Source organism: Perna viridis, chromosome 4 (assembly GCF_037379345.1).
Source record: "Perna viridis isolate PV_CMFRI_1.1 ecotype Kerala chromosome 4, ASM3737934v1, whole genome shotgun sequence".
NCBI classification, from domain to species: domain Eukaryota; kingdom Metazoa; phylum Mollusca; class Bivalvia; order Mytilida; family Mytilidae; genus Perna; species Perna viridis.
The window spans coordinates 42,093,003-42,105,351 of record NC_142448.1 but is presented as its reverse complement, the minus strand read 5'-3'; the positions used below and the strand labels follow the sequence as shown (position 1 = coordinate 42,105,351).

Below are 12,349 nucleotides of genomic sequence, written 5' to 3'. Positions count from 1 at the left end.
GTTAGGTAGATTTACACTTGATAATTATTATATGATGAAAATGTTTTGCTGTTGGCATACATTAGTGTCAAAGACAATAAGCTATCGGTGAAAGTGTATTTATTATTGTTGAAAACCTATAACTATGGTGAGCGTTCTTTTAAATGGACAACATTTATCAAAAATATATTTGATAGTATATATGTAAGACCAAAATCTGGTAAATCCAGAAAAATGTAAATTTGACTTATTTGAAAACTAGTGTGAAACAACGCCTTCAAGATCAGTCTAAACAGATATGGTTCGCCGAAATTGAGATTGCATTTAAGGGGGGGGGGGTTATTTTAAGTTCAAGACTTTATCTTCTTAGACTCAAGAAATTGAGTAGACTTAAAATCCAGTAACATCAAGATCCGTGTAGAAACGGGAAGATGGTATAATCTAAGACCGATCGAAAGTATATCTCTTCATACTATACATCATATCCAATATGGAATGTTCTGTGACTAACCTTTCAACTTCCATCCGGAGTGTAGAAAAAAACAGATTGCTTTATAGTTAAATTCCTTATTAAAATACATAGTGTATTGTCATTAGCACACACCTTGCTTCTCTTGTTTAATTTATTAACTAATTAATTGTCTCTATAAGATAAACTGTATATATGCCTGATCCTGTTGCGTACTTCGCGTGGGCCTGAGCTCATGGAACAAAGTGTTGTAAAGTTCTAAGGGGCACCTACTTTTTATTATTCGCTGTAGGCTACATAGCATGCATCCCTTCATTTAAGAGGGTGTCTAGCCAAAAACCAGACAGTGGATGCCACGTGGCAAATTAAATATCAAAATATTTTCACTCATTTCATGTCACAATTAAATGCATCCTTTCTCGGAGTTGAATGTTGGTTTTAAATTAACTGCAACGATAAAAGGGGGAAAGCATTGAAATTCATTGAAAAAATGGAGACTTTTAAATTTGAGCAAAACTTGGTTGCTTTGTTATGGAAGAGTAATCAAGGGAACCAAGGTTATAGCGGTAATCAAAAGAATGTAATTCAGGGACAAACACCAGCCATGGAAAACAGACATACACAACAAAGAACATAAAGTAACTAAAATCATACATACAAAGTAACAAAAGCAAATGAGCAACTCGGACTCCACTAAAAACTGGGCGCATGGACCAGGTGCACCGGTGGGGTAAGCGTCTCTGCTTTTCTAGAAACACCCACCGAGTTGCTCATAAAAAGTCAAGTTCGGGGTAGACAAACGAGGAAGGGAAAACTATGACCCTCTGAATAAATCAGTTTTCATGGTACAGATGGATACACCATAACGATCCACGAGTTCATGATGACGACCATTGACAATTACGTAAAAATGTACACTGGCCAGCGGCGTGATTGAACTATCTTTGTCATGACATTCATGTCAAATTGTTTGAAAGAGCTATATTAGTCTCAACGGCATTCTCATTGGTGGATGGATTTTCCTTTTATGGTCAATTACATATTTTTCATTCGTATATTTTCATCATTGACAGATGGATTTTCTATACATTTGCCTATTGCTGCTTCGGTTATTTAGACGAACGGTTTTATCCAATTACGAGTGGTGAACAATTTGCAAAGCATTTTTTTTATCGTTCCCTCCGCGGGACTCGAACTCGTATCGCTATGACATCTTTGGCAACACCGCCTGCACAAAGTCCGGCGACCTAGACCACACTGTATAAAATTTGCACTTTGCAAGAGTTATCATTCTTGATTTGGTTGATTGTAGTTGGAGATGAATGTATGGTTTTCTCAGAAGAAATGAGAAGCCATGTTTTAGGCTTTGCAACATATAAACGTAACGGTTAAAATTAAGGTTTAACGTTTTTAACTTGAAAGTTTTGAGATGACTCATAATTTATCTTGTATTTTTTTAAAATATTTAATTAATTGTTCTAGTTAAATAGAATAAAAAAATCAAAGTCGTTAAACGTCGAGTATTCTATAATTTGGGCTTACTTTCAACATCCGAAATAGCACGAATGCGATTTGCTCTAAAATCGGATGACTTCCGCTAGAGTCTTTGTTCCTTTGATGTGATTACTCTTTCGTAACCGTTATGACCCGAATGTTTGTCAATCGAAATAACTGGTTATAAGGAAATTCGGGTAATGGTTTCTCTCAATTTTTAGAGATCTTTGGGGCGCTTATGATATTGACCAAGGAACCAGATGAGACAACTGTCAATGACTACTTATATACATCGGGGCCCTGATAATATATATATATGACCTATATAATCAGTTGTAACGATCCCCTCTATCTGAATCGGAAACTGGGTATTTTTCAATGATAACCGATCATTTCATCTTTTAATGTAAACTTCAAATTCCCATTCTCATACAAGCAAAAACACACGTAGAACACATGTGTATGATATTTATGAGATACATTTTGATCTCGTATGAAGCTAGAAATATGAAGCTATGGTGGTAATCATGGCACCGGTCAGCAGCACAATGTGGAGTAGAACCATAACATAATTACGCAAATCATATGCGAATGTAAACTACTGAAATTACGAGTGCAAGAAGTCGCTAAAAATATTAGCGACTTAAAAATATTCGTTATACTGAACGAAGCCAGTGGCAGATCCAGAAATCCAGAACAGGAGCTATAGGGACTCCCGTAATATCCATTTTTCTTCTATAATTAACCGCAAGTTTACCCCGCACACGTTTAGATCCGCCTATGGAAGCAAGCTCATATGATTTTCGAAGTCAAATACGGTATACCTATCAGTTGTACAAAATGCCAGGGACGACAGAATGACTAAATGTGGTGTATACACTATATGCTTCGTCGTGATCCAATATACTCGAACAACAGCCGTGTTTTATTCATTAGTAAGAAAAATCGCTAACATTAGATTCAGAATCGACATCGCTACCACTGTTATATAAAAAAGGCCAATCATCATCATCATCGTTGCCTGATGCTTCTATTTCCAAAATGTCACGCGGTCCACTATGATATACAACCCACTGAAAAGAAAGAAAAGTTATGCCGTATTCTCCTTGTGTTATGACTTCCTTGCCATTAAAGGAGTGTAGATAAGCTGGGTTATGAATTGGCGTTGATATCCTCTCTGTACCACCTGTTCCACCATAAGGCCCAAACGTGCGACCCAGATTTGTAATGAACGTTAAGCTGTCAATCATCCAACCGCTTCTCAAAATCATTTTTACAACTACTTCATCGTCATCTAATTTAACTTCATGTTCCGAAACAAACTTGTTTTCGTCGGTCGGGCGTCCTCCGTATTCTATCGACATCCCATTGTTGTATTGTACCGACATCGCACCGACAACAGGTCTTCCATCCCAACGTCGAATTATGATGTGAAATCTTTTCGGCCTGAGGTTTAAGTCTTTTTCTCCTTGCCATTTTTCATCAAATGTTTCAGTAATATCATTAACTTGACCCCCTCGTGCATATGCTATGCTACTTAAAAGATGTTTATTACAATTGGCATGAACTCTTGTCGCTGCCATTTCTTTCACATCGATCACTTCTTCCCTCTGTGTAAGTTTTCCAGGGTGGTTCAGTGCACTTCTCACAATGTCACAGTCAATTATTGGATACACATCGATAATGCCTTTAATTTCATCTTTACCAATATCTTCAAAGTGAATATTTTTCAGTAAATTAGAAATAGTGTTGTTGTCAAATTCTTCATGGCTCATACTTGCTATGCTCATGTACTTCCCTACAAATTTTAATATTTCAGCTTCTGGATTGAGGATGGGGATACCACCCTTAAGAACTGACATCCATTTATTTTTTATTAAACTGCACATATCAGTTTGGGATAACTCCCAAAAGGCACCATTTTTGTTTAGTTCTTCAAAATGGTTTGATATGAACTTACAAACAGAATCTATAAGATGGCACAAATTGTACTGGTTACCAAATCTGACCAGTTCAACAACAATGTCAACCTCTATATTATCTGCCATGAACTTTTCTGATTCTTTGACAATGAAGTCGATTTGTAAAAAGCTAGCAGCTACAAGCAACTCTTGTACATTCTCGGCGTCAATGGTGACATTTCCAGTATAAGCATATTCAATAATCGTCTGTAAGACGCCATCTTGTGTCACTATGCCTTTGTCTATTTCGCATGTCTTTGACTCAGTCGATGCATACTTAAAAAAGTTTTTAAAATAAGCTGACGCAGATGATAGTACAACTCTATGGGCCGCTATACTACTATCTCCACACACAATGGTAATGTCGCAATAGAGATTTTCTTTCCAATGATCGTAAATGGCTTGTATAGTTGTGCTGTTGTGGTTGTCATTGTGGACTTCTAATGTGCTAAAAAAGAAAACGTTAGTTCATTTTATCATCCATTTCATGTTAATTGCCTGGATATAGCTGAAATATTGCTGCTTGGGCTTTAAACACCAATTAGTCAATCAATCAATAAGTTTTCATTGCACTGATCAGGATTAACACCTATAGAATATGCCCAAATAGATACAGTAAATAACTACAAGTATTTGGATACCTACCAAATTTACCGGACCAGAAATAAATAACACTTTCCTAATCTCCTCCTTTTATTTTTTTGATTATTTGACATGTATTTTTTGCAGTGCTCGATATTATGATCCACTGCTTTTTGGGATGCTTTTTTAAAACCATGAAATTTTTGCCCATTACCTAGTAGAACTGTCAGTGCTTTTATTTATCAAAACAGTACAAATAAATACATGAAAACATTTTTTTTGCTGTCATTGAAAATTTGGAAAACTTTGTTATTCAATATCCTAATTGGACATTTGCTTGTTTGAAGAAAGGTATTAAAATGTACTAATTATAAGTAACCTAACAATTTGCCAATTTTTTATCAATGTATGACGGTTCATTTCATGACTTGATGGGACAGAGTCAAATGAATATTCTTAAGTACCAGTCCATATAAATTCAGACACTGTCAATGGGTCAAGTGATTCGTGGTGTAGAAAAACACAAATTTTCAGTCTATTTATGCTATACTTACACCTAACGATAATCATTTCTGCATTCAGAATGAGATCTGCACTTTTTAGAAAATCATACATTGATCTGCCACTAAAATCAACCAAATGAAACCAAATCAAGAACGATAACTCTTGCAAATTACCAATTTCAATCAATGTACAATGTACAATCAATATATTTTTATCTCAAAAGCACAATAATCAAATGGAAAACTAAGACTGGTTACGTGTTCAGTAGCTGTTTCTGAGTAAGGAATAAAACTGAATTTGGTGGGTTTTTGAAATGGGTGAATCACCTACTGTCTAATTTTTATAAAGACAGCAACTTGAAAAGCTAACAAGTTGTTTTTGTAACAATTTAGGCTCTCGTTATCATATTTTTACATTTACTATTTTTTAAATGAAAACCCATGGATGGGGTAGGATGAAAACAAATACCAACTGCTGTTGGTTTTCTTGTCACGGTCAAATATATTTTTTCTAAAAGATAATCTGACAATTTAACAATTTCATCTTGACATGGTTAGATTATTAGAAAAACAATGTAAACAACTTCAAAATTGCTTGATTTCACTTTCTTTAGTGCAATTAACATTATGAATTAATTAAAAAATTCAATTTCTTCTGCATGACAAACACTGGGTCGAAAAGGGGAGGGGTCAACATTTTCAATTTTTTTTCCTAACTTGACAAATTCTGGACTGGAGAGCTCATAAAACTAAAAAATACCGCTTTATTGTATTTGAAGTGTCAGTTTTTGTAATAATCAGGCAGAATGGGAAAAATATATAAAAAAAAAAACCAATGATCTGACAATATAATTTCACTCGAGGATGCTTTCTCTATTTGAAAAAAAAAAACATTATTTGATTACTGGATTTACTGGGATTTTTTCAATAGAATGTTAAAAAAAATGAGATTTTTGGCAGTTGTCTTCCTTGAAATGCTCATTGTCAGTTTATTTCAATGCAACTATAACTCAATTTTCTAAAATGATTGGAAATATATTTTGCCTTTTTTCCTTGATGTATGGCAAGCCAAAGTGGACAAAAATCAATATTTTGTAATATTAGAACATTAATTTTTAATATTACAAAATCATTTTTTAATATTAGAAAAGATTTTTTAATATTAGAAAATTCATTCTGATATTAAAAAAGTCCTTTTTTAAATTTTTAATATTAAAAAAGGGTTTTGTGATATTAGAAATCTAATTTGTAATATTAGAAAATGAATTTGTAATATTGAAAAATCATTTTTTAATATTAGAAAACACTTATTTTTTAATATTAAAAAAGTGTTTTGTGATATAAGAAATCTAATTTGTAATATAAGAAAATGAATTTGTAATATTAAAAAATCATTTTTTTAATATTAGAAAATACTCATTCTTGTCCACTTCTGGCTTGCCATATTGATGCTTAAGCTACAAATAGACAAATTAAACCTTGAAAATGGTGATTTTTTTTTACTATTTTTCACCTGATTCTTACAGAAATATATAACTTGGGTTTTGGTTAATTTCGCGTGCCATATAGATACACACAGTCACGCAGTAATATACAAAGGGGAATAATCCTTATCATTGAACACCAATATTGTTATTCATTGTAACCACAGTGACCCTTAGAGTCACATGTATACGTGTATATCTCTTTGAGTGCATATTACCTTTGGCCTTGAAACTTAAAACTAAAACATTCACAACATTTAACCGATATAATTGCTTTTACCATTGAGGGTCTATGACCGATGTTCAACTAACTCGTATTATTTTAACTTTAATAAAAAAAAAAAACAGTTTAAAACACATACATATACATCGGTCAGTAACACAATCGTAATAAATAAGACTTACCTTCGAAGCATTTTAAACTTTCTACACCGTAAGATTTACATGTAGCATCTACCCTCATCGGAAATTCTGGTGAATTCATTTCTATTATTAGAAAATGTACGGCAGTCAGTAATAACATAAATATAATATACCCCCTCTTTTGTTTTCTCTACACCACGAAAATAAATCAGTGATTAGCACCTAATTTCTACTTCTATTTAGCCGTTTTTTAGTCGAAATCACAGGTACATGGGGTAATAATCCTACTTTACCCCCTTTTATTATTATTTTTTTTCAAAAACAATGTAGGTTTCCATTCATGCACATATTTTCGCTTAATATGCAGTTTTCTATCAATGTGCCAGTCGACTGTTTATATTCCACCGGTAGTATCATTACTCCATGTACCTGTGGTCGAGATATGTCCAGTAACAGTCATGGTTTTATCATTTTGTATGTCAAATTAAAGATATACATGTATTACTCTTTGCAAGAAATACACATGCAGCGCAAAGTAATATAGGTGATTTTCGAAATCGCAACGCAAAGATAAGGGACCGACTCCTTTTTTATTCGGGGGGAGGCTGTTGGGATTATTTTGAAAAAATATATAATTATTCCAAATTTGAGCCTAAAAACATTTACTTTACTCAGACATGGACAGAAAAAAAATGATTCGATATTTCCCCCATCACTTAACAAAGTAGATTTTTCTGATATATTTTTTTAACCTCAGGCTGCCGCTGAAGAAAAAATCGCGCTTGTGCGAAAAAAAATGTAACTCAATATAAAATCCCAGGCCCCCATCGAAAAGAAAATGGTCTGTGCCTTTGACGAGCAATTTCCGAAATTATACATTTACTAGTCAATTTCAGAAGCGTATAACTTTGAATTTTCGGAAACGTACTACTGATTTCTTTTTAATTTCCGGAAACATTATGTGCCCCGGGCAAAAATGAACAAACAATTGCCCGGAACCCGGCTGGAAACCCTCCCCTTTTCAAAATCTCTGAATCCACCCTTGCATTGTATTATTATTACGTTTGAAGTCCTTGTCTTACAGAAATATGGGGATTGAAGCTTAACTTCTAGGCATTCTATCAAAACGTGGTGTTGATGTTTAAGGAAAATCTACGGTAGGCTGTAGATGCCAAGATAAAACAGATCGATCCGCGCATTATCCAAATGTTTTTTGTTTTTGTTTTTTTGTAATATACGAATAATGGGACTCTTGCAACGTCGAAAACCAGTTGCGACCTCAGGTCTTTCAAGAGTCGACTTTCGGCCTATGCATCTTCAAAACCTGACCTGCGACCTGCATGTACATTTCCTTTAAAAACTACCCAGCAATGAATATACCTGCAACCGTGCGACCTGAAAAGAGTGTGTGTGGGGAGGGGGCTCAATTATTGCTCATATTCATTCAAACTTGAAACCGGTTGAAGATACAAACCTAAAACTATGTCATGTATCCAGGTAATGAACGTCTGTGTTACAATGTAATGAACTATAGAAAATGAACCTCACTTTCTTTATCATATAAAAATATCAGGGACATATATACTTTCGTGCATATGTCCCTGAAAATATGAAAATGAATGAAATATTATGGTTTAACCCCCCCCCCCCCACACACACACAAAACAAAAACAAAACTAAAAAACTGACACAGCTTATAGCGAGGTGGATAGAAAGTGGATAGAGATATGTACTGAGGCACCAACCATTTTTGTATTGAGGGAGCAGGTCTGGGAATTTTTTGAAAAAAAATATTCCAAATTGGAGCAAAACATTTTTTTATTCAGCCATGGACAGGAAAAAATATTAAGATTCAATGTCCTACCAGATATTTGACAATGTAGATTTCCAAATAAAATTTTAGCTCCAGATGCTGCTGAGAAAAAAATCATTTTCGCGGTTGCATTTTCTTATCTCAAAATATAATCAAAGGCCCCTCTTCGGGAAGAAAATGGTCTGTGCCTTAAAGAACTATAGGCGGATCAAAAAAAAAAGGGGGCAGGGCCTTCCAAGGTCGAAAAAAATTTAGTTAATGATACAGGAACTTATTGAGCCACGACAGAGCCTGGTCCTCTCTTTTCAGAATCTCTGGATCTGCTTCTGACTGAACATTGATTTGCTAGAGTCGCATCATTATACAAACCACAGGGTCTTGCTCCCACTATCAAATATGCAGCCACACTAGCGTATAGGTTAAATACTAGTGGGGCTGCATATCTGATAGTCAGGGAAAGACAGACGGACGGACTTGCAACTTTTTAGTGGGTATCACACAATAACTGGCCACTTTGTGTGGCCGGGTATAAAATGGTGTGTTGTATTGAATTAGTTTATTTTTTACTTTGTTAACCCAATTCTGTAATGCTATTTGGTTAACCGTGGTCAATTTTGTATTTCTCAACTAGTTTTTGTTGCTTCAATTACTCAAGCATTGCCAAAGGTAATATGGCAGGCTATTTCTAAGATATGACTTGCGGAGGAATGCGATTATGAATGTAGGAGTTAGGCATCACTTAGTTAAATGTTTAGATAAGCAACAAAATTTAGACTAATCAACTTTTATTGTATAAATATACCCTTTAAAACAGAAAAAAAAAGAAAATTCGCAAATCAAAAAAATACAATATCAAAGTAATAACAATAAACCATTGGTCCATTTTTCATTTGAATTTTTTTTTATAAAAAAATAAGACACTATATACAATACATGTATATCATTTTTGGAACTGTATGAATTACATTTTGTATATAATTATCAATAATAATACACTAACTTGGTATTGTAAACCAAAGCCCACACATAAGTGATAAGGTTGCAACCACAAGTGCGTTGTTGGTTCCGCTCTGATGATTTTTACCATAATTACGGGCCTTGAATTAACTAGATTAAGTTTTTTATACTCTTTTTTCTAAACGCTTTCATGACATGATTTTTTTATAACATTCATGAGCTTTTTGTTGTTTTCCTATATTTTTCACCCATCAACAATCCATCATCAACCACAAAAAAAAAATCCGGAGTATGAGCCGGAAACTGAAACCATTGTCCAATCAAATAAAGAGACATATGTATAACCCTAACTTTCAGAAACATAACTTTTTAAGAACCTTTATTTACATCCCAAATATCCTCTGACCCTTCCAACCTCCATCTACTCCAGCAATGCTATAGGTTGTCTGGCAAGCTGTATACTTACTTGGTGCCATCCCTAATGTTGTGGTATGGAGTAACGAAATTCCATCCTCTTACTTTGTAGGAGTAACCTCCGTCAAAGATATATTTTGACATTACTGTATTTGGGTTATCTATGAACAAACAAAATCAAAGACTGATTTAAAGTCAATAATCGTCAAATATTTTATGCCACTAATTCTGGCTTGCTTCCATACATCCAAGGCGAATTCAGTGCTCTATTAAACTCAACTCCCAACCAATCAACGATTTTCTCATTTTCACCGTAAACACTGGCGTAGATATAGGTATAGACTTCCCTCCGTGCGAGACTCGTAAGAGCAGTCAAGGACGTTAAAAAAAATCCTTAGTAGAACACACCAAGACACCTTCAAAAAGGTTACTTAAAAGTAATTTAGGATTGATAACAACCGAAATTGACCATTATGCAAAAAATAGAAAATATTTACATGATACCATGCATTCGCAATTCAAAATTTGAATCAAAAACCTTTATACAAATAATGCTTGTAAATAATGGAACAAAAATGAAACAGCTGCTCATCAAAATAAAAGGAAATCAAACAATGGCAGAGAAAGATCGTTGAATGACATTTGAGGTAGTGAAATCATTCTAGTAAATATTACTAAGTAACCAGGAGCAGATCCAGGTATTTTTGTCATCCTTTGCACCCCCTTCCCCATTATACGCCACTGGAAACTACTCTGCCATTTTCACTTACACAAACATTGTTTTACATTGTAACATGGAAGACTGAGTTAATCTGATCGATGTCATGTGAGTCACCTGGCCTCCATTTCATGAAAAAAATTAAAATGACTTTAATATTTCTCTGAAAACATTGATTTTAAAGAACTAAATAGAGTACATATTGTAATATAATAAAATTATATTAAAATGATGTTGTACAATACTTGTAAATCAAGTTGCACTCCATATTAAATATAATATCAATATATAATAAAAATCACAAAATTCATAGAAATAAAAAAAAATGGTGGTATCCACCTGAAATGTGAGAGGAAATGTAGATTATAACAGACACAATGTGTAAACCTCAGATAAGCCCACCTAAAGTTACAATTGATAATTATTTTATACTAAGAATTTTTAAAACACAAGACAAATGCTATCAACATCTCAACTAGTAATTTACAAAAACTGGTAAAAATGGTTAACATATATTCACACAAAATCAATGTGAATTTTCACTTTATTTTCATGTGAAATGTTCACATGACATATGAGTAAAAGGCCACAACTCTACTACCTCCTGTAATAGGTTAAAAATTTAGGAGGTAGACCTAGAATAAGGGACACAACTCTTACAAATCATTGGAACGTTTGAATTCTGGATTTTACATCAATTTCATGTAAGCATCAAGTAACTTGGACTGATATTATTCTGTTTCAAATGAAAGCTTGATATGCTTTGGTTAAACTAAATATGATACAAATATATCATTGATTTTAATAGTTATGTCCCTTACCTCAGGTCTACCTCCTTAAGCAAAATCAATAATGCTGACAAAGTACTTGTAGTTCTATTTCTAAGTTCTATTAATATTGGACTACTTCTAAAATCATTTATGAGACTGCTGGAGGAAAATCATTTCAATTTATCATAAATACTATAGTACCCAGCCATAGGGAACACTGCAGACAAAGCACAGTTTAGTGTGTTTTTTTTTAAATAATAAAAGTAAAGAGCTTTGTAGAGGGCAGCATGATATGATGGCAGCAAGTCACACTCTGTTTACTTGGGGCAAGTGTGGTTACTACTAGTTTTTGACACACTAATGCAAAGGAACATACAGTTCATTATAGACACATCAACTGGTTTAGACACAATATAGCACAAAATTGGAAATTCAATTCAGATTTTCGAAATTTAGACCATAAATAAAAAGATTTTTTGCCGTGTGGGACCTTTGACGTCTTATAACTCAAAGAGATATTTGAAATCTGATTGAAAAATGTAGGCAGGGATTTTCACAAGGAACCCAATAAAAAAATAAGATTTTTTTAGGTGTGGCCCCATTGACCCCTTATAACTCAATAACTATGAAAGGTATCTAAAAAATAGGAACAATATTGTGAAATAAAAAAAAATCAGATAAGTTTTACTCAAGTTATCATAAATAAATTTAAGTTAATGGATGCCAGTGATTACAACAACAATGATTATGACGAAGACAACATGGTGATACCATTTTACATATAAAAAATTGAATCATATCTAAAAAAATAAGCATTTTTATTGTTTTTTTTATCTTTTTTT

The 12,349-nt window shown here is 33.5% G+C and overlaps 1 protein-coding gene across 1 annotated transcript; it reads right to left on the bottom strand.

Annotated features, from left to right (window-relative positions):
• Positions 1-2,330: 2,330 nt before the first annotated feature.
• LOC148620142 (kelch-like protein 12) lies at positions 2,331-6,975 on the bottom strand. The gene is made up of 2 exons (XM_088580743.1): positions 6,878-6,975; positions 2,331-4,351 (listed from the first exon to the last, which is right to left on the bottom strand). Exons 1-2 carry the CDS (start codon positions 6,886-6,888, stop codon positions 2,875-2,877), a joined length of 1,488 nt encoding a protein of 495 aa, XP_088436869.1. The 5' UTR covers positions 6,889-6,975; the 3' UTR covers positions 2,331-2,874.
• Between the last annotated feature and the right edge of the window lie 5,374 nt (positions 6,976-12,349).